This window comes from Hakea prostrata, chromosome 3 (assembly GCF_041222555.1).
Source record: "Hakea prostrata isolate BN-2017 chromosome 3, UWA_Hpros_2, whole genome shotgun sequence".
In the NCBI taxonomy this organism is placed as follows: Eukaryota; Viridiplantae; Streptophyta; class Magnoliopsida; order Proteales; family Proteaceae; genus Hakea; species Hakea prostrata.
This window is the reverse complement of record NC_142602.1, coordinates 12,665,395-12,687,852: the sequence shown is the minus strand read 5'-3', so window position 1 is coordinate 12,687,852 and position 22,458 is coordinate 12,665,395. Positions and strand designations below refer to the sequence as shown.

The 22,458-nt window shown below is 35.5% G+C and overlaps 2 protein-coding genes across 3 annotated transcripts; both read right to left on the bottom strand.

Annotated features, from left to right (window-relative positions):
- Positions 1-436: 436 nt before the first annotated feature.
- On the bottom strand, positions 437-15,075 carry LOC149020844 (putative methylesterase 11, chloroplastic). 2 transcript variants are annotated; one of them, XM_089149062.1, is made up of 5 exons: positions 14,644-15,075; positions 7,922-8,158; positions 5,714-5,857; positions 2,625-2,756; positions 437-1,950 (listed from the first exon to the last, which is right to left on the bottom strand). In XM_089149062.1, the coding sequence occupies exons 1-5, from the start codon at positions 14,971-14,973 to the stop codon at positions 1,666-1,668; spliced, it is 1,128 nt and encodes a 375-aa protein (XP_089005188.1). In that variant the 5' UTR covers positions 14,974-15,075; the 3' UTR covers positions 437-1,665. The 2 variants fall into 2 exon arrangements, with proteins under 2 accessions (XP_089005188.1, XP_089005187.1); XM_089149061.1 differs by lacking the exon at positions 14,644-15,075 and adding an exon at positions 9,273-10,009.
- A 2,023-nt stretch (positions 15,076-17,098) lies between these two features.
- On the bottom strand, positions 17,099-21,778 carry LOC149020843 (uncharacterized). Its single transcript, XM_089149060.1, has 3 exons — positions 21,325-21,778; positions 20,413-20,569; positions 17,099-17,491 (listed from the first exon to the last, which is right to left on the bottom strand). The coding sequence occupies exons 1-3, from the start codon at positions 21,496-21,498 to the stop codon at positions 17,373-17,375; spliced, it is 450 nt and encodes a 149-aa protein (XP_089005186.1). The 5' UTR covers positions 21,499-21,778; the 3' UTR covers positions 17,099-17,372.
- Between the last annotated feature and the right edge of the window lie 680 nt (positions 21,779-22,458).

Sequence of the window (22,458 nt, the reverse complement as noted above, 5' to 3'; positions counted from 1 at the left end):
CGCTACTAAAAATAAATATATTTGAAGTATTTATGAGAATAATTTCTTTCACTTAATAACAAATCTTATCAAAGAATTGGGTGCTCTGCCTTTTTCTTCTTTATAATCAAATGAAATGATGACTACTTTTTCAACACGTCTCTTGATATAAGTCACTATAGAATAGATTGAAAATGAATTGAATGTGATACATTAACCAATTGGATTGGTTCATCAAAACGAAAGTCTCTTCCATCAACATTCAAGTTGATTCGTCGTGAATTTGAATCTCTTCATTTTCAATATTGTCTATCAAATATTTCAAACTAGATAATCAGGTATTAATCCAAACACTATTTAAGTGATTACCAGAAAAAGAAGGAAAAAAAACACTACTTAGGTGATGATATGATTTTAAAACTGAGTATTGTTCAATATTTAGGTGTGAGGTCCCCATTCGAATTCGAATCAACAATTTAATAGCCATGTCGAGCGACACAAGTAGTTGAGAATCATATATAAGGTAAGCTTAGTTGGACCACAGGGAGTTTTTTAAAGGAAGGTTTAATAGATGCTAATTGCCATAAATGATAACAGATTTTATCAATGTGAAAAGTTGGTGATCTAGTGGTCTCAAGTTCACTCTTTTGGTAGCCCCATGTCCTAGGTTTGAATTATCTATGCGTCTCTGTGTCTCGTATGGGCAATTGTGTGTTCCTTGATTTGGGCAGAGATCACTATCGTCTTTTGTGGACTATACTAGGTCTCCGGTAGGGATACACTAACGGGCAGAATTCGGAAGTCCAAACACTAGGTAGCGAGGGGCGCAATGTAACCGCTTCTACGTCCCCACATAAGCTCAGTTGCCATTAGGATTCTGAACTGATCAATGGGAGTTGGGAGAAGGACTCCAGTGAATAGAGGTTTTACTCGATCAAGCAGAGCTGTTTCATTGGTTCTGGCAACCAAAGTGGGTGGGTGGCATTGGAAATGTTTCAGGAGATGGGAGGAATCTAACTATTTAATCTCTTCTCATTACCTAAATCTGAACAAAACACTCAAGCTCAAGGATATGGTTATTCTGTCTTGATAGCTAGAAGATTAGTTACAGAAGCTAGGAAAGATAACATTAGTTCCACTGTAAAGAAAGGAAAAAAGAGTACCCTGGATGATCAACTTTTCCAGGCTCAACCCAAACCCAACTCTTTTCTTCTGGGGGTTAAATCTAACTAACCTCTAAGCAGGATAATGGCTAACTTTGAACTTCAAACCTGACAACTTGAGTACATAACCATAGATTCCAATTCCCACAGAACTACAAATCCAACAGAACCACCCGACTGCATATTTCACCTCAAAACAGACATAAAGAAAAGAAAGGAAGTTACTTGGATATAAAGATAGTGGTGATAAATTACCTTTAATTGCCTTCCAGTGTAAAATACAAAAAATTGGTGGGCAATACATATATAGCTCACAAATGACTGGCCACTCCTGCATGCTCAACTTTAAGAAAGACTCTGCTGTAAATATGCAACAGCAGGTGTGTGTGACACATGAATATTCTACATACAGTGGTGCAACCATATACGTATCCATCGTGCCTCAAGTAAACACGCAGAGTGCCAATTGTGTTGGCAATGGGGCTGAGGCAGAGTGACCAAAAAAATTCGCCCACTTGAACCACTAGACTTTGGTTGAAGGAATCTTTGAGATCTCAACCAATAACTTATGTAAGGCTTGAGGCTTTGAAAAGAAAGGTGAGTGGTCAGCACCTTTTAGCAGAAAGACTTTTTCTGGGGGGTTTGCATTTATCATGCTCTGTTGGAGAGAAAGTGGAATTGCATTATCTTCAGTAGTCTCTATATAGAACCGTCTGATAGAGCCATAGTTGACATCAGAAAGGGAGAGCTTCTGCAGAACAAGCGCAAAAGGAATTGGCCTCATGGAAACTGATGCCAAAGCAACATCCTGCATCAGAAACAAAAGGAGTTAATTAAATCCAAACTCAACTGAAAAATGATACATCACCATAGTCATTCGACAACTGTGACATCAGGATCAGGTAGCCTTATTTCTTTTCCCAAACCCAAAATTAATTTTCTTTTCCAGGATTTCCTCATTAAAGAAAACATAGGCACCTTAGCTTGGATAACATCTTGTCTCATCCCCTCTACAGATTATTTGAAATTTGTTGACATATTCCATGGTAGGAAGAGTTTTTTAATAATGAGAATTCAGCAGAAACCAACATTTCAATATTTTGAAGAGGCAAAACCAAATGCCTCGTGGCTGTCTGGCAATCAACAATTTTTACTATTGTCTTACATCAAAAGGATGCTCACAAACACATCAACAAGAAGCCATGTCCCAGCTAAATGGGGTTGGCTACATGGATCCTTGCATTTCAATCAGCTTTACTTTAGGCCATACTAGATAGAAGGCCTAATACATGCATATCCTTTCTCACAAGTAGATCATGAAAACATTGAAAATTCAAGCAAGCAATATTTCTCCTTAGATTTTGTAACCAACGTCTATTTTGGGTTTGAATGGGCAAGTGGCTATGCAGAAATACATCTTGTGAATTTTTTGAAGTTCAAAGAAAAAATATAATGTAAAGGCAGATCAATAAAAAAGCATACCTTAGCAGGGCTATGATTAAATAGCAAGTCCTTCAATAATGCTTTATCAAGATCAATAGCAGTTGGAGGGCAGTCAGTCCCATTTGCATATATAAATATTTGGGCAGATCGCATCAAATCCTTTGAATCTGTCTGTAGCAGTTCAGTTTCAGTGGCAACAGAGTACAAATATATTTTTAACACAACACCATTAGATGGAGAAAGAAATTGATACTGAACAATTCAAAGTTTACGAGAAAATGAACAGTGAGACTTTCACTTCCAAGCAAATTAAGTTACAGTTTTGCCCCCAGCATTATTTAGGTTTTTTAATGCCTCATACAGCTCAGGTAGAATAACAGTTACAAACTAGGGACCAGGGTTTCAGCTTTTCATCTAACAGTATTAAGGGGAAGCAAGAAAAGGGGGAAAAAAAAAAAAAAAAAACCCCCAAAAAATGTTTCAGGCCGGACAACCACCAAGCCTATAAAATAAAAAGACAAGAATTCATTATTGGCAAGAAGAAAATGGTTGGTGAATTTTATAAAAAAAATTATGAAATGGAAAAAAGTTGGGCAAGATAAAAATTGTAAAAAGATAGAAACAAGGAGAAAAGAAAGAAAAGATGTTGATATAAAAGAATGTGTATGACTTTTACCCTCACTACTATAGAACTTAGAAACCACAAATGAAGATAATGAAACATCACAATCCATAATGGACAAAAGTTCATATGGATTTTGAGGTTTTTCCATTATTTTAAATAAAAATAAATTCAGAATAGATGCCAAACAATTTAAAATAATGAAAATTTCTCATAATTGACAATGATAATTGATTCCAAAAAGAGCCTTAGCTCATTAAAATGAGCAATGGTATGCCAAGTGCCAAACTGTATCCAAGGCCTATTCAAGCTGAAAAGGCAGATCATGTCACGAGCTTCTTTACTTCTTTAAGGGCAGTTGTTCCACAAATTAAAAGAAACCTACAGTTAGATTCTGGAGGTGTCAAATACAGACATCTACACTGGTTGGTAACAATACTGTTCCTTTTTTCTTTTCTTTTTTCTTTTTCCCCCATGTTTGTAGGTTGGGTACACATTTCTATTTTTCCTGTGTTTTTGCATGTTTCTGGGTCCTAGATTTTGTATGGTAACACTTTGAAAAAGAGTTGTATAACACCAAAACACAAACCCTTTTTTAGGGTTATGTCATACTTTATATGCCAATGAACTTTTGCCCTTATAACCTATGCCTTATACCACCACTTTTTTGGGGGGTGGGGGGGGGCAGTGGGGTGACAATTTTTCTCATTGAAGAAACACTAATTTGGTGTTCCAACAATGAAGCTTAAAAGTGTGCTACACAGCTGGATCATGCCCAAAAAACAGAAAAACTAACCGGAACACCCAAACACAATTTGGCTTGTTTTTGTTCCAAACTGAAAAAGCACCACAAATGTTTTCCTGAACGTTACCATACAGAGCTTAAAGTACACCGACTCTTTTATTTCCTCTTCATTCTAGCAAGACTAATATTTTTCTAAGGTCTAAAAGTGACCCAAAAAAAGTTAAAAAGAGTTCAATACTAATGTTGACATTAACTATCATTTAGTTATCTTTCTAGGGCCTGGGAGTAGGAGAAAAAGGTATTGAACGTCAATTTCTGCTATGAATTACATATATGTCAACTATTTTTCTTTTGGGGTGGGGTGGGGGGATTAGAGCTCTCAAATTTTCAGAGACCCACTTGCTTGAAAATTGATCAGGAAACCTGTCAAAAGACTAGGCTCCTTTAAGCAACCACACCCAGACAGTGTTCAAAGGTGATTAAAGACAAGTTAAATGGAACCCACATCAGATATCCTTAAAGAAACTGAACCTATTGTTATTATATTCAAGGTCTAAGGTGGTGGGCAGAACAATTTTTTAAATTAAAAAGCCATTGGATGTCCACAAGGTAGATGGGGTCATTGCTAGTCTTCTGGGAACCAATAGAAGCCATACTGGTCTCATAAGAATCACATTCTCCAGTCAAAGGGTTGGAAGTACAATTCCCAACTAAAAGCAATTGCAGACATCAAAATGAACAAGCAATTATCTCCCACTAGGGTAGCTCTCATCATAACACCACCAGATGAAAGTCTCCTTGAGACTTGGTTGGAGGCTTTCCAAACTGGTTCTGATGGAATACACCTGGGGTCCACAGCTGTGGAAATCTGATAGTTTCGAAATCTATTTTCCAGGAATGACAATGACACAATTGAGCAAGGATCTGAAGCCGAAGCTCATATGCACAAGCAAACATCCTTCCACCCCCCACCCAAAAACCAGTTTGAAAAGAAATAACAACAGTAAAATAGTGGCACAACCTTTATGTAGTTTCATAGGGTGAGAAACTTCTGGCCAAATAAAACAGTAAATTAGTATTTAAAAGATTCAATATCAAACTTCACCATTTATAAGCAAGTTATATTGTAAAACAATTAGACAGAATTAAAGTTCACAGCAAAGATGGTGATCCAATTCATTTCTTTCCCTATATATTTTAAGTTTGTAGGCTGCCTTTTGTGTCTTACAGTTTCATACATTTCTCTACATTTAGTACTGAAGCAATTAGGAACAATGGGCAAAGTTTGGCCTGATCAATTCTTGGGCAGTGCCAAGGAAACCAGAAGGTCTATCAATTTGGTGATTTGATAATCTGGCACCTGTAAAATTTCAGGTCCTAACTCAATTCAATGGCCCACCACATATTACACAAAATCCAATAGGCTTTTCAGAATTAGCTTCATTTTCCCCTGTTGATCACACATGATTCTGAACATAGAAGGCTTCAATTTGGCCAACCACAAACACATGAGCAGGACAGGGTGGACCCTACCTAACAGTGAATTTTGGGTACCAACCAAGAGGCAGAAATTGACAGCAACTCATGTGAGCTATGTGCACCTTCCGAAATGAAAATTTGAACAGACAACGCAGTACAACAACATCAATCAAGATAACATAAACATGATGGAAACTCTTAAAATTCTCAAATTACATTCAAGTCAAAGCTATTAAACAACTGTTATCAAATATAAGAAGCTAAAAGAAATGGAGGGCAAACCTGTTGGGAGACCATATCAAGAGCACTCTGTCCACTAGTTAACATTGCTGCTGCAATAAAAACAGCTTTTGCAACCTTTTCTGGAAACAACTCCATTACATGTGATATACATGCCCCACCAAAATCATGTCCTACCAAAATCACCTGCATATATGTTTATACACAAATATGTGTTAAGATTGTCAACCGACCTTAAAGAAACTTGGAAGTAAATTAGATGAGAACAACTCCATTGAATGTAACATACATTCCCCAGCAAAATCACCATCTTAAAAGTTCAACAGATTGTGAATTGTCCATAAAGAGAGAACTGGGAATAACTTAGCTCAGTTAGTATTCAAAAAATTCAGCTTCAGTATTAGAAGAGCATACCAAAAAATATCCCTGTAACCCATGGAGACATCTACTCCTGTTGCTCATGTTAACCATTATCTTTCTCTTTCTGTAAATTCGATTTTTTAAATGAATTAAGCTATGTGGATTCACCAAGATATTTAAAACAGATTGCTGAGGCATTTTAACCACATCCAAGCTCTACTCCATTTAGCATAAGCAAAATCTTGGATAACATACACTCATATAGAGAACTGGGAAGTACCATCATAAACATCCTACACAAACATTATTGGGGGAGAAAATGTGACTAAACCTATAGATAAATAGGAATATCTACAAGTGAAAGAATAATCTACAGACAAGTAGTTTCAAAAGGAAACCCAACCAATCTGATATTCGACCCATACAGGCTTTATAGCAGGACCAGTCAAAAAGTGCCCTGATCCTCTGAAGTTAAAGCATATCAGAATCATGGGCGCCTCATGCATGGCATACTATTTTTCCAATTTACATGCAAAAAATGTGGGTTTTTGCACGATATTTTGCAGAAGATACAATTGTAACACACCAGTTCTTGGAACAACATTAGCAGCATAGTTTAAAGACAACATATATCAAATATAAATCTATCAATATTTAAGCAGAACTTCTCATGTATATTAGGCCAAAATTTTTTTTAAGTATTTTCACTCCTTGAGATCTAACCATACAAACATTCTCCATATGCTGAATTACTTGAAATCTAACCATACAAAAACATTTTCCATATGCTGAATTACTTGAGATTTAACCATACAAAAACACTTTCCACATACTGTATTGCTAGATCATTTGAATTGGCACTAATAACATATAACCTGTATTGCTGATTTGCTTCCCATGGAGACAAAATTGGTCTAATGAAGCACCAATTTTTAGAAGAACCAACCAATCAGAGCCAGCAGGCCCAAGAGAGAGTAGCAGCTTCTTCTAATATTTCATCAAATATAAAAACTCAACTAAAGACCACTGACTATCAGGCAAGTCTGACTTCAAGAAGTCAAAAATGAATAAATAAAAACTTGCATTAAACATAAAAATAGGATATTAAGACCAACAATTATTCTTTACAAACTATAGTGCAACTGATTTGCACAAACACACAGATGCAACTCATCTACACGCACCCAAAAAGAAAGAGGCATATATCCTGGATAACACATGGAAGTTACACCAGGCAGCCCAATCAGGATCTGTAGAAGTTGTATTACTCATAAGTCATGACAATTAGCTGAATCAGCTAAACTAGATTAGTTCACAGAACTAAGCTTCAATGCCAGCTTCCCTCTTCCTTTTCCCCCTCTATCAGGAAAATGATCTATATGGTTGCCATCAGACAAATGAAGCCTGCACATGAAGGCCTAATTCATGATACCCCTGGCTAAGAGTTGATAGGTTAAGCATCATCATCTCATTCTCAGATAAAAGAAGAGAGAAGGGATGGAACTACAGGTAGTTCAAGTTGCAAAAACCATGATCCCAAATTTTTTCCATGTCCCCTAATGGGCCAAATAACTATTGGTTAGGACTTAGGAGTTCCATTTTGTAACTCACTCAGGACGCACAGAAAGAAAATTAAATTTACAAAACTGCAATCTCCCCCCAAGAATATGACCTTATAAAATAGGACCTAGAATAAATGAAGAATAAATTACTTGATTAAGAAAGAGTACAATTCTGAGGACAAATTCTTTTAATTTGATGCATATAATACTACATAACATCTACTAAGGAATTAAATAAATAATTAGGCATTAGTCATGACCATTTTTATTATGGTAAAGAAACTTTGCATGTGGCAAGATAGCGTGAACAGAATGAAACTCAACCAACCTTCTCTCCATCTTCTAGCTTTTCTAGGAAACTAGTAAGTGGCTGTACATATTGGGAAAGACTTGTTATGCTGTTAGTATCAGATGAATGAATTCCTGAACCACTTAAATCTACTGCATCAACTTTGAATCCACTTTCTTCCAAGAGTGCAATGCTTTTATACCAACACCAAGCACCAAATCCACCTCCGTGGACAAGGACAAAATGTTTTGTTTCCAGATCATCTAGCTTCAGATCCTGTGAGTTAAAAAAGATGACAGTCAATAATTGCAAATGGAGCAAACCCTGAGAAAATTTGAATGTTCATAAAATGCCAATACTTGGTTGTACCAAACAAGGCAACAGAATAAATGCTGATAAAAAAAGAAATGCATGCCCAGTATGATGATAAGGTAGGTCACAGTTAGTATACATGGCAAGTTTATGTAGAAGAGTAAGACAATATCCAAAATGCAAAGTTAACAAGTTAGACCAGGAATCTCTAAAATTATCCCAGTTGATCAACCGCAGAAGATAAATCAGAACCAGCATTATATTTCTGTAGAAACCTGGCAGAGAAGAGCACCAGATTAGACAGGCAATCATGGTTGAGACTATTTTCCCCAAGGCCAATATATAATGCCCAAGGGCTATAGGTATCGACCTCACAACTGTAACACCTCCGTCGTCCACCACATGATTGGACCCCCAAAGGTTGAGCTTCTGGATTCATTGTGTTCCCAACAGGGATCACAGTGAACAAGTAGGGATAGTGAATTTTTTAGAACTCAAAAGTGATCCCACATTCCCGCTGGTGCAAATCATGAGAGAGAGAGAGAGAAGAGCTTCGTAAATAGAAATCGAGGTCCATAACATTTTTTTGACTGAATCATGTTCTGGGGAAATTTGGAGAGATCGCTGGTGGGATTGTGGTTAACAAGCACAGAGACACGCAATCATCTAGCAGACAAGGGTGTAAGTTTGTAACTTTTTTTCAGAATCAAATTCGATTTACCATAACAACCCAAACGAAATGGAAACGAATTCGGTAATCAAGGAGTCCCCATTTTTATGTTTACTTCATTCATCCAATAAAGAAGAATCTCATGGCTGCATGTACTAAAAGGACAATGAAAACAGAAATATGAAACCGTAGATTTAAGGTTTATCGAAATAGTCTCCGAATGGGATTGCTAATATTAACAAGAAAAGGAATTTATCTGCTTAATAAAGAAAGTGAAAATCAATTAAATCAGAAGAAACAGCAAAGTAGATGTAGTTGCCTCATTAACCGTAAAAGTTACGAAATCAACAAGTCCACAGCTGAGAGCCCGACGGAAAGTGATGAACTAAATTGTAACAAAATCCAAACCTGGCAAACAAGCTGATTGGGTTGAATAAGAGGGTCAGTGAGAGAACGCGCTCTGGAACTCGAACTCCTGGGCAAAGACTGCTTCTTTGACCCCGGAACAGGACATCTAAGAGAGGAGGAACGGTCGAATGGAAGTGTACCATTCTGTTGACGCTGATGAAAGAGGAGCGCAGCAGCAGCGAGAGCTTGTTCTTGGGTTAGAGAATCTTCACGCTTTTCTCTCCTGGAAGATCGAAACATGTTCCATCTGCTACCGGAAATTTCTGCAACTGTTGGATTACCACTGGAGTAATCTCTCAATTCCTTGTGAACTTCCTTGTCGGAGAAACAAGCTAATTGATTACCCATTTCTTATGCATGAAAACTGGAGAGGAGGAAAGGACTTGTAGGCACAAAAGTTGCAGAGAAGAACAATTTAAATAAATTAATAAAGGACCCACCAATGAAACTGGAATTCTCAGGTTTCTAAATCGATTATTTTAAAGAAATGAGACATGGAAGTGGACTCTTGAGTTGTTAGAAAAGAGAACGAGCAAGCAAGTGGAGAATGAAGAATGGAGATTGGGTGCAATGCGAACCCCAATTCTTGAAGAATATGAAACAATGGTGTTGCCACTATAGTCCTATATTACGTGATCGCCAAGACGGTGACCGACTCCAAATCGAAAGTCAAAACAATTGCTAGCCCAAAGCCTGAAGACTTGCCGTCAGTCCCGTCACACGTTGGTTATATCAATCTATGTATATACATAGACTTAAAAGTAGGAAGTTAACTGACAGTTGCGCTGTAACCATCATCAACTGATTGGACTATTTTGTCCTTAACTTTGAATAAAAATACTAATGATCTTTTTATATATCCACCCATAATAATAAACTTTTATTGGCTACTTAAGTGTGCCAAAATCGTTACCATACAACCCCTTAGTCTATTACAAGTTTTTTTTTTTTTTTGGTAAAAGGAAGTTTAATTAGCAGAAGGGCAAGAAAATGCCAAGACATCTCGATTACAAGCTTCAAGAAGCCAAGGAGTGGAACTAGGCCAATCAGTCCAACTTGCCATTGGGCCCTCCAAGCTAGAGAATCGACTACACAATTAGCCCACCTAGAGACATAACGAATCGACCAAGACGGTTCAAGAAGAGCAGCTGCCTAATGTCCTCAACCACACGATAGGTATCACGATCGATGGGAAGAAAATCGACTACACAATTAGCCCACCTAGAGACATAACGAACCGACCAATACGGTTCAAGAAAGAGCAGCTGCCTAATGTCTTCAACCACACGATAGGCATCACGATCGATGGGGAGAAACGGGTCTTCAAAATATTGGATCAGATTGAACGAGTCACTAGTCTATTACAAGTTACAACTACTAAAACATGTATACAAAGGTGTCAATCGGTATGGTTTCGATACAGTATCAACTTTGAATACTGAAAATCAGAATCGTATCAAATTTACACAGCACTATATGATTTTGGTGTTTGCTAAATCGGTTTCGGTATTAAATTGGTGCGAAAAAAAAGATTTAAATAAAGTAAATGTAAAGTAATTTAATTGTAAAATTACATTTATATCCTTTAATTTGGTATGGTATAATTTGATGAGGTTTCGGTCAATAAAGACGGTATGACTACTTGAAACCAGAACTGTACCAAATTTTGAATAGTGCTATTTTAAACAATACAATTTGGTATGATTAAACAATTTCAATACGCAATTGACATTTTAATATAGACAATTTCAAAATTTTATTTTATATTTTAATAATATATATGAAGTATGCATAAAAATCTCAGTTTCACATAAAAAAATAAAATCAATTAATTATATATTAAATTTTGATTTTAAAATCAAAATTCAACATTTCATGAGCTAGAACCTTTTACTAATAGGATGTACAATTTTTGTTGAAGTCATGGGATTCACTTTTTTGCTTTTTCTTATGTTAGCTTTTTTGTTTGGTTGTTTTACCAAACAAAAAAAATCTTGTTTTTTTGCGAATAATTCTATTAAACTAACACTGCATGTGAATAAGCAATCATGGGATTCCTAACGCAATAAATAATAGGAAACATGGGATCTACATGCCCTACATGTTGGATAAATACAAGTCACACCTAAATTGTGATGCAAAAAAATTCTGAAGTGCCACATATGATTTGGAAAAACAAATCTAATTGATGTAAGAAGTAATTCTCAACTTTAAAATAAATCAAAGTAATTGTGTTTCTTTGGCTATTGCATATTTTCTTGAAAACATTTTGATATTCTGGATAGGATTGAAGCCAAGAAAATGTGAAGTTTGTGTTCATTCATGGCATTGAATTTATAAAATGTAAGAAATGACGAGGTACATGGGAAGACAATATGGACTCCACAAAATATTATTGAGAATGCCTTGATAGTTCATCAAGAATTCTGAAAAATAGATACTTATGCTGAAATGGAAGTCGACCTATACCAAGGAAAATTACAAGTTGAGGAAAATCAACATTTGACTCCTCCAACCCCACCCTTCCTTAAAGTGATGTGGATGCTTCGCTGAGGCAAAAAGAAAAGGAGGTGCTCGAGTGATAGTTCGAGATCACTTAGGTAAACCTATGCTTGCTGCCTTCATCCCCTTTGTGCCCAACTTGATTCTAGGAGAAGAAGCATATGCTTTTAGAGTTGGGTTATTATATGCAATCGGTGTAGGTTTTGAGCATTAGGAGATGGAAACGGACAACTAACAGCTTATCAACATCATCATAGGAAAAGCTCGATCAAACTACAAGGTTTAGCCCATTATTGATGACATTCAGTATTTAGCTTCAAAGTAGCTGAGTTTAAACCCTCCAATATTCCTAGAAATTCCAATGTCACTGTGGATTTTCTAACAAGGAAAACCTCTTGGTTGATGAACCGACAGAATGGTTGTGTTTCTCTTAAAGGTTTTTAAAGTTTTGCTCGGCCACATTATCTCAATAAATTATTTTCTCACAAAAAAAAAACACTTAAAAATGAATCGAGTTAGAGGATAGCAATATGACACTATCTTCATGGCTATCCATCATATATTTAAAATGAAGACCCACATTTGAATACTAACAAAATAAACCCGTTGAATAGATGATGGCAGGGCCTCAGAATGGTATTAATCCTATTTTCTTTTTTGAGTGTAACATCAAATTTATTCCTTTTTTCTATTTTAAGCGTGACTTCAAATTTGATGCTTACCTGATTTCTGTTTTTTAAAGAATGCTTGCCTGATATCTCGATGACACTCTCTAACTAGTTACCATAATTAAAATACACAACCACTAGAAGGTAGTCTAACTATAAAAAATTATGAACCCATTTTATGAAGTGGATGTTTACCAATTAAAATACACAACCACTAGAATGCAATTAAGAAATATAACGGTTATGCTAATGTTTATACGACCTATTATTTAAGAGAAATAATCATAAATATGTATTAGGGAAATAGATTATAATGAAAATACTATATAAATTTTCTTTTTCCATTTTAAGATTTTTTTCTTTTTTATAAAATCATTTTAAAGATGCAAATGCAAGCTAAAAGATGATGAGACAAGTGGCGGAGCCACATTAGGACCGGGGGGCCATGGCCCCTAGATTTTTTTTAAAATTTAGATTTGTTCTATATTTTTCTCCTTATTTAGCTCACTTCATACATGAAATAACACTATTTGGCCCCAAAATTAAAAATAAAAGTTTAAGATAAAAATGATGGGTATAGATGTCATTCTTAATCGTTATTTGAGGATTACCATTAATCCCTCAGTTTTAAGGAATAAAAAAATAAATCTTAATTAAAAACTAACTCACAATCTATGAATTTCTCTCTATTATTCTCTGATATTTTCATTCTTATTTATTATTTCTTAATCTCCTATTTTATTTCCTATTTTCTCTCTCTTTTTTATCTCACACGTTTTGTGTTAGAGTAGTTAGTGGACACGAGTGGAGTCTTCCTAAATCTTCTCCACAATTATCATAGTTAGTGGACACTGGAGTCTTCCTAAATCTTCTCCACAATTATCATGTATTCAGTCTCTTTTTTCTAAAATTATTCATCTCTCTCACTCAAAATTTTTCTGGTATTCTTTTCAGAAAGCATAATTAAAATTTTCTTTTATTTCGTTGTTCTTTCTTTCTTCTAGAATTTCAATTATATTAATAGTAATTTAAATATAGTTAAAATTTAGCCATTAATTTTATCATATCTAATCATAATCATTGATTTTTTTTAATCAGTAACTTTCTCCTAAAATTTTCATTCCTATTAATAGAAATTTAAATCTCGTTTTATGAGATCTAATCGTTATCATTTAATTTTATTTTTAAATCCCTAAATTTTCTATTCCTATTAATAGCAATTTAAAATTTAAGTTTTATTAGTTGGATGTTTAGAATTTCAGCCATTAATATTATTAGATCTAATCATAATCATTAGTTTTTTGTTTTTTTTACTTAATTTATGAAAATTGACAGTTTTTTCCATATTTAATTAATAGACTTCAAATCTATCTTTTTTTTCCTACAATTTCTCCCACATTTTTTTCATGAGTTTTTAAAGTTTTTCTCCCACAATTTTAGCCTCTATGCTTTATTTCAATATTTTTTTATAATTTACTTATAATTGTGTTAGCTATATTTTAGTCCCCATATTAATTTACCTAAAATTTTTATATGGACCCTACGTCCGAATATAATAAAAGAATTAAAAGATGGGTCCCACATTGGCTCACATAATATATATGGTAAAAAGATATTAGTGCTTGTCCTACAAAGAGGTGATCTAAACTTATTATTCAGCCCCCCAATGTTCAATATTGACTCCACCCCTGGTTAGACAACCCTTATTCTTCTACAAAAATGAAGTTAACAACTCTAATATATAATTAATGTGAAAACCCTAAAATAACCTCTTCTAGGTGGAATTTTATGCAAAATATACCACATAAGTTAAATTTCGACATGAACTTATTCATCTAGGAAATTTTTTATTTCATAAAAGGGAGAAGATATCTCACCTAATAAGAAAGTTTGTTTTTTATTTGTGGAATTCATCTAGTCATGACTCATGACAAGAAATTTAATCCTTGGAAATATTACTAAATTTGTGTATGTGTTGAAAAAAAGTACTATTACTGCCCTCCTTAATTGACCGTAATAGTGACGGTAAAAACCATACATGAGTGTATAACTCTTTTTAATTTCTTCATGGAGTGCTAAATCTCTTAAAAGATTTGTAATTCTTGATCAAAACGCAATGAGATTTGAATATGGTATTTGATAAATTAAAACCGAAAAAGAAAGATTAACGAAGAACCCTAGTGATGAAGCAAAATGCAAACCTGAAGAACAAGTTGTTGGAGAAGACGATCAGAAACCGAGCTTGGCCTAGCACTGGAAGGCAATCTGGCGGAAGGAAATCCAACAGAAACAGAACGGTTTAATGAAACGGAATCATTCTTTTGATGTTGACGAAAGAGGACAGCCGCGGCGATTGATTGTTCTTCTGGAGTTAGGTCAGGATCTTCACGTTTTCCTCTCCTTGAATATCGAACTCTGTTGCTTCTATGATTTTTTGAGCTTGCTGCTGCGAAAGTCGGATTTTCCGGATTTGTAGATTCTTTCTGATCGTCGACTCTCTTGTGGGAGAAACAGACGAATTTATTGCCCATATTTCTAATGCAAAAGAATTGAAGAAAAAGAAAGAGAGATTTCAGAGTCACGAAAGTTGCAGAGAATGAGGTAGATTTATACACCCTTACATGTTTTGAAATCTGAGGAGAAAAAAATATTATGAAATGAAGTCATCCAAACATCACCTCTCGCGGGTGACCAGTTCAAAACAGAGACTGGCGGCAAACAATCACCTTCCAAGCACTGCGCTTTGCGTGTGCACCGTAAACAAGCTTTGGTCACATCAGTGGTCGTGGCTAGTGTCGTCATAGACTCGTACAACTGAAACTAAGAAATCTTTTCTTTTTTTTTTTTTTTTTTATTACTTTTTTATTTTATTTTAAATATATATGAATTTGAAAAACCATAATTCTTTAAGAATGGTTCATTGTAACCATAGTCCCAAGTGTCGACGATAAATTGCTATGTTAGAGTGGTGTGACAGGATAACCCCTCCGACACAAAGTCGACGATATATTGCGGGTAATGTCATCAAATGTCGTCAATGTCGTTTATCTCTCTTGTTTCTTGCATTTTAACCCTATTTTGCTTTGATTTTTTACGTTTACAAATACATCTTGCTTTGTTATTGCCAACTATTACATTGTTTATGTCAATCAAGCAAAACTTCACACAATCCGCAAGTTTTCTAGACTTCCTATTTCGCCCATATATAACTAGGCAAGTGTCAATTAGGAACATTAGTTTAGGTGAATTTTTAGGTCAAAATAACATTCATAGTGAGTTTATTGACATCAAGTTAGGCTATATAGCAAAATTTAAAATAAAATGACCTTAAATACCCCTCAAAAGTAGGGGTCAATTTTAATCGACACCCCTCCAAATGTTGCCTGACATATCGCGATATGCCGCCATGTCGGTGGTGTCACCAGTCACTAACACGACAACACAAAGCAATTTTTCAAACCTTAATTGTAATCATAAAATGTTGATAATTGATAACTTAAAAAAAAAAAAAAATGGTCATCATGGTAATCCTTTGGCACACTTGCGGTCAATTCAAAAGCCTGTGTTTCCCTTTGTCTTGTTCGTTCAACTATCAGATAAAAACTAGTTTAATTACAATCGTCATATAAAGAGGACAAGATTGAAAACAGACACCAATGATCATGAGAACAACGCAAGCAGGGTAAAAGAAGATGTAAATTGCTGGCAGTGATAAGACATGGATAAACATATACTATAAAAGCAACATGTTTTATTATTATTATTATTATTTTAATAAGATGATTGTAAGGTCATGTGATGATTATCCTATAAAATGTAACAGAATTTAATGTAATTTATTGAGATTTATAATGTAAAGGTGATTTCACTTGTGATTTCTGGTAAACATGCATTTTGCAATTTTCGCAAATTATGCGAAAAATATTGCATCAATATAAATCTTCCATCTCATCTAAGAAATTGGTCAAAGTCAGTTGAAAGCGATGTGATATTTTAAAGACAAACTTAGGATTGGATGCCAAAAAAAAAAAAAAAACATTTGTTTCATTTGACTAATAATGCTGGTTTCCTCTCCTACTGATGATATTATAAGTTTATAACTGCCTTCTTTGACCACAATATTAATATCATAGTAAAAAAAGTATAATTTCTCAATAATTTTGATTAAATAAAACAAATTCCTACAAGAGAGAATAGTTCCTTGCAAAAGAGGACCAATGGGAATAAACTTTGAGTCAAAGATTGGTAAATCTAAACCAAGACTTGCTGGAACCCTACACTTTGCTAGTGAAGCCAACCTAATGAACCATCTTTGAAATTATTATATCACTGAATTTTTGTCCTTCAAATAGACTTTTTTCTATTCCATGTTAGGTTAGTATGGAATTTGAATCAACTTCATCAACCTCATGTCAAAGTACCTTCCAACCAAACACAGTCATAACCCATATTTCAAAGGGCATTTCAGTAATTCTGATTGATGCTAGAATGTTCCACTCAATGAGGCATGCATGAGTGTCATACCTGATAAGTTTTTCAAGGCAATATTTGTTATTGAAAATCAGAGCAACATTCCTCTGTTTTTCTTCATTCTTTTTCTCTTCTTTCTGTCTGCAAAGCTTGTGCTTTCTGGATTAGCAAAGATTGTTTCTGACATGAATTTAAAAGGAAAGATGTACATATACTTTTTCTACTGTGTACAGATGGACCTGATTAGTTTATGTATTGAAAATTACACAGCAACAGAAACATACCTTGGAAAGAGCTGAAAACCAGTGATTCATTTAGCAAGCTGCAAGCATGTCTACTTCTGTCTTATGATTCTTTGAATGGGTTATACAAAGAATGCTACGGAAAAACCAGAAAGCTGCGTCTACAATATTACAGGAAAGCACATTCACAACATGGGTCTTCACCCATTTGTAGTGGATCAATCTTTCTTCACAGCTAACGTCTTGATTATAGACTCCAAAACGCTAATCTCTTCATCTTTCCTAGAGATCTCTCCTTGCTTTGCACGCAACTCATCTGTATGTACCTTGAATACATCTGCAGCAGTAAAAGAATTTAGTAAAAGCTGCTTTTATTTGGAGGATACAAATGTTTCACCAAGGAACAAAACAGAAACCAACAACCACCCCCGCCTCCATTTTTTTCCCTTACTTACTGTGGGTAGAAAATTACAAAATATATATATATATATATATATATATATATATATATATATATATATATATAAATAAAAATAAAAATAAAAATAATAATCATACTAAATAAAAAACTCTCTCTCCCCCCCATGTTTCACCCAACTTGGGTCTCTCAAATTCACCATGAAACCCCCCGAAACAGAAAAACCCCCCCTGGAAAAAAAAAAAAAAAAAAAAAAAGATGGACAAGGTTAACAGAAATTCTAACAACCATATCTCCACGGCCACTTTACCCCGTGAAATTCATTATCATAATTTTTCATAACTACTATTCTAAAAGCACAAAATAGGACCATCAAGGGGGGCCGGACCTAAAAAACAAAAAACCCCCCCCCTTGACGTCCATGGTACCACCGCACCCCCCAACCCCCCGCCCCCCAAGCATCCTATGCCCTTTTTACCCTCAATCTTAACCCTATATATATGATCTGCCATGTTTTTGTTTAAAAAATTTCACTTGTAAATTCCTACAAAAGAAGGGTAACTGTTTGTTTATTTTTCCATTCAATTGATTGATTAGAAAGAAACTTCTGATGGAATTGGAGGAGCTTTTGAGCAATAAAGTTCTCTCCTCCTCTTCCCGGTGACCCTGCAATCTCACCACATTTTTTGACCAAACGGGTAGAATTGAATTATAGTGTCCACTTCTCTCCCCACCATTTTTTCTATGAAATCGGAAAATTTTGCAGAAATAACCAGCCTTCCTATTTTTTACAGCCCCATTGCTTTTATCACTTTCTCTCCCTTTCTCGGAAGCACGTTCTCTCATCTTATATAAGAACCAACAGCTTTGGTTTTCTTCTTTTTTTAATCCGGTAAGTTCTGTTCTAAATAATCAACTGATTTTACTCTCCATTAGGAAGATTTCTCCAGAAAATGTTCGCCAAGAATTGTCAGATTTCAAGGCCAACAACCACCCAAAAATGTCATCCAGATTAAAAGGAACTCAACTCCAATATATCTGAAGAGGGTATGAGGGAGCTCAGCCCCGTTAGATCAGTGTGAAATACTACCCACTTTGTAGACACTAGGCAACAGTGACTTGACAATTCTCTCATGAACCCAAGCAGGTTCACTATACTATCTCAAATTTCATCTTCTCCATCATGTAGGTTGTTCTATCACCAGGATTTCAGACACCCTGAATCCTGTTTCCCGAATATTGAAAAAGAAGGGCCATCCTTCTCTTCTAGTTCCTTTAATCCATGGTCAAGTCACTGCAGAAGATGTTCAAAATGTTGCTTTCTGTTAACATTCCAAGTGGCACTACTCAAAGGCTATCAAGTCCAGGAACAGTAATTTCATAGGCAAGGTGGGGTGCTTTTGTGGGTAAAGCAGATGGGTCTTACAGGTTGGGATTCAGGCAAGGGCTGTTGTTGCAAAAATTTCGATAAAAAGCAACAGCTGAGCGTTGTGGGTACAAGGCTTTTCAGGAAGGGCAAGTAGGGTGAGGTTCAACTGCAACGGAGAAGGCAGTTGACGTTGAACCACTGAAATTAAAAGGAAAGAAAAAAGAGAAGCAATAAAAAAAATTGTGAGAAAAATAAATATAAATGAAAACAACTAAGAGAATTGGTAAAAATGAAGGGTAATATTGTCATTTAAAAATGGTAGGGGAGAAGAAGAGGTACGAGTTCAAATTTATGGGGAGAATCAGAGGTTCACCTTTGAGCAGGCGAATATGAGTAAATAGGGGTTAAGTTTGAGGAAGCATGGAAACTTTCCCGCCTCAAACTACCACTCTCAATTTAACATGTGTCAATGTTACACCTAAACTACCTCTGTTATGTTCATTCCCTGATTTACCACTCAACCATCTCAATGCCCTCCTTGAGCTTCACTGATTTTATACATATGTTATTTATTAACGGCCACAACATTCAATCTCATCCATCATTGTTCGTCTTATAGCTGTCATTTAAAATTCCACTGAGTTTTAGTGGCTTCTGAGTCATCAGATAACGGGCATATGGACTTGGCTTTATATTTGCACCTCCCAGGACCCTGCTGAGCACAGAGCCTTGTGCACTATGAATGGCATTTACTTTTCTGTTATTTCTCTATTTATGGTAACATTATCTAATTGATTCTATTTAGATGGTTAAACTGGTAGGATAAGACCTCTTCTCCCGTACCCTCCCTGTTTAGCTAGGTAGATAAAAGCCATTTACCCTTAAACTTCCAGTTCTTTCATAGATTTCTATGCTCAACCTTAACCTTTAAAACAGGGTAGGTTAAGGTGGGTATACAGATACCAGTTTCCGGCTACATCGTTGGTCTTACATATACAGATATTTCATGTATTTCAGTCTACTTACTATAATACAATGCTGATGAGGCTTTTACATATTCTTTTAACCAAATGGACACCTCACACCACACCTAAGGCACAAAATAATCTGTCGTGAGGCTTTCCTAACAGCAATGTTCTTCATAATGCACACGAAAAGAAGTGATTAATTTATGCACTTAAAAATGTAACACTTGAAAACACAAAAATTTCATAGATCAAGAGGTAGATTTAACATAAATACTAAAAATACACTGGTATTCCCATGATCATCAATTGGAACAAGTAAAATGTTATATCTCTGGGATGTGACAGCTTAGGTGCAGCTTTGAAGTTTTAGAATATACTTAGAACTCTCAACACTATTAGTGATAAAGTGCCCTTGCCGAGAATTGTGGGTTCTGAACCCTGATGCTAGGCAAGATTCATAAGTTCTATAAGACAAAAAGTAAATATAGCTGAGAAACACATACTGGTAGTGTTTTCAAGCTCTCTAGTAACCTCTTGTGCATGCAACTCAGATGCTCGTTGGGCAACCTCGGCCTGCCGTTTCTCTGCACGAGCATGAGCTGCAGCCGTAATTGCAGCATCAAGCTCCCTCTCTAATGTCTCAATCCTTTGGTCAAGTGCCTGCATGCGAAAAGATTATCCTTCAAATATAAAGCGGCTCTGTGGTACCGAATAGAAGTGCTACATTGATTAGTTAGAAAAGCATAATAAGTTCTATAGTCAATGAATGGAAAAGGTGAATACTTCAGCTGAATGTCTACCACCAATCAGCTGCCATTAATCCGTCACTACTACCCTGGAAATATAGCCAATTCTGAAAAAATGCAAAAGAAATATCCCTAAGGCTTTGTAGCATTTGATTACGCAATTATCTACAGTTCCAATTCATGGGATGTTGGGATTTTAAATAGTTGTAAACTAATTGTTCTATTTTGTAAAAGTTCTGTAGAGGGTTGGGTTGTCTGGCCTAATAGGTGCCTAAATGAAACAATAGATGTAATAACTGAAAAACATGTTTGAATGTTAACCATGTTTGTTAGAGAATGGAGACAGACCTTGATGTATCTCTTCTTCTCCTCCTTATACATGGAAGGGTATCTTAAATGAAATTGAAATTAACCAACAATATGTCAAAATAAGCATATCGATCCGGTAATGAAACCTTAATATCCCTCACTTATATTTAGTCGATTCGATGCAAATAATCAGGGCAACTGTTAGATCTCCGGTTAAATCTCTAAAGACGAGCAGCTAAAAAGGGAAACTAAACGAATATAATCAATTGAAAAATCACAAGATGGAAATTCAGGGGAAGATAATGGGGCAAATAAAAGATATACACGGTAACGTGAAAAAAGGGGGAAAATATCGAAAACCTTTATAATTCGCGCTTGTTCGGAGCTCACGGAGGTCTTGGCGAATGTTTCCTCATCAACGTAGACAGCTTTTTTCATGATGAGCTTCTGCAGCGAATCTAGATTGGCCCCCATCTCCGATATATTTATGAGTGATGCCTTCCATCGTTCGTTTCCTTTGCTCTTGTCCTCCATTTTTTTAGCTTGAATATCTCTGCCTTTGATTGAATTACACCATGAAGAAATGCCTCAATTTCTGCGGCATACTTTCACCTACGGACTATCATGGTGAACGCACATCGGTGAGGGTGTTCTGCGTTCTTACTCGGTCAATTTCAGTTTGGAAACCCGTCTCCGCTAGGAGTGTGGGAGTTCGAAACTCGAACGCAACGAATCGATCCGGAAGAGAAAAAGAAAAGAAAATTCCTAAATACTTATATAGCTTGGCCAGCTCAACCCATTGAGAGTTGTTGAGAGTCTGGAGACCGAATACGATTTGGACTTAACCACCGGAAAAAATAAAAAGAAACAAAAAAAACTTGTATTGTCCACATTTGTTACTCTCTTGTGCAAGGCAGTGCACCACCATAAACTCAAACATGGAGACCAAATAAAAAACTAAGATTGAGTTACCAATTTTTTTGGGCCAGCAATTTTAGTGAGAAGTAAAAAATCAGATGAGAGGCATTGATACAGTAAGGAAGTTATGAGCTTGAAGCTAAAAAAACTTAATTGAGAGACCCATTTTTGACTTATTCAGGATCCATTTCCAATAACCCGTCATAACTTAAAACACATTTATTTTCGGAGATTGTCATCTTTCCTTCCCTGTCATTGAAATTTAACTTTCTTAAAACCCTTAATGATCTAGTATACTTAGTTGCTGACTCCAATAATCTCAAAAAGTTGGTGGGTTTTTTATTGCAATGGGGATTGGAATCAAATTTTTGAAGCCATGGTGGAACAAGCCACTGGTTTGATTGAAGACCATCTAGAGAGAAATCCAATTACTAAAGCTATTCCCTATGCTTTCTTTCGCTATCCAAATCCGAAGTTCTGTGTTCACTCTCTCAGTTCTTACCAATGCCCATAAACTTCCACATAACCTACGTGATACCACTTTGATTGCGCAAACTTCTTAATAATAGCATAGGT

Coding starts and splice junctions, on each gene's coding strand:
- LOC149020844 (XM_089149061.1), bottom strand. CDS start 9,620: ATGGGTAATCAATTAGCTTGTTTCTCCGACAAGGAAGTTCACAAGGAA. Junction 5,858..7,921: donor AGCTAGAAGATGGAGAGAAG/GTTGGTTGAGTT, acceptor ACATATATGCAG/GTGATTTTGGTAGGACATGA. Junction 1,951..2,624: donor TTAATCATAGCCCTGCTAAG/GTATGCTTTTTT, acceptor TTTCTGATGCAG/GATGTTGCTTTGGCATCAGT.
- LOC149020843 (XM_089149060.1), bottom strand. CDS start 21,498: ATGGAGGACAAGAGCAAAGGAAACGAACGATGGAAGGCATCACTCATA. Junction 20,570..21,324: donor AACAAGCGCGAATTATAAAG/GTTTTCGATATT, acceptor TTTCGCATGCAG/GCACTTGACCAAAGGATTGA. Junction 17,492..20,412: donor AGAGCTTGAAAACACTACCA/GTATGTGTTTCT, acceptor TTACTGCTGCAG/ATGTATTCAAGGTACATACA.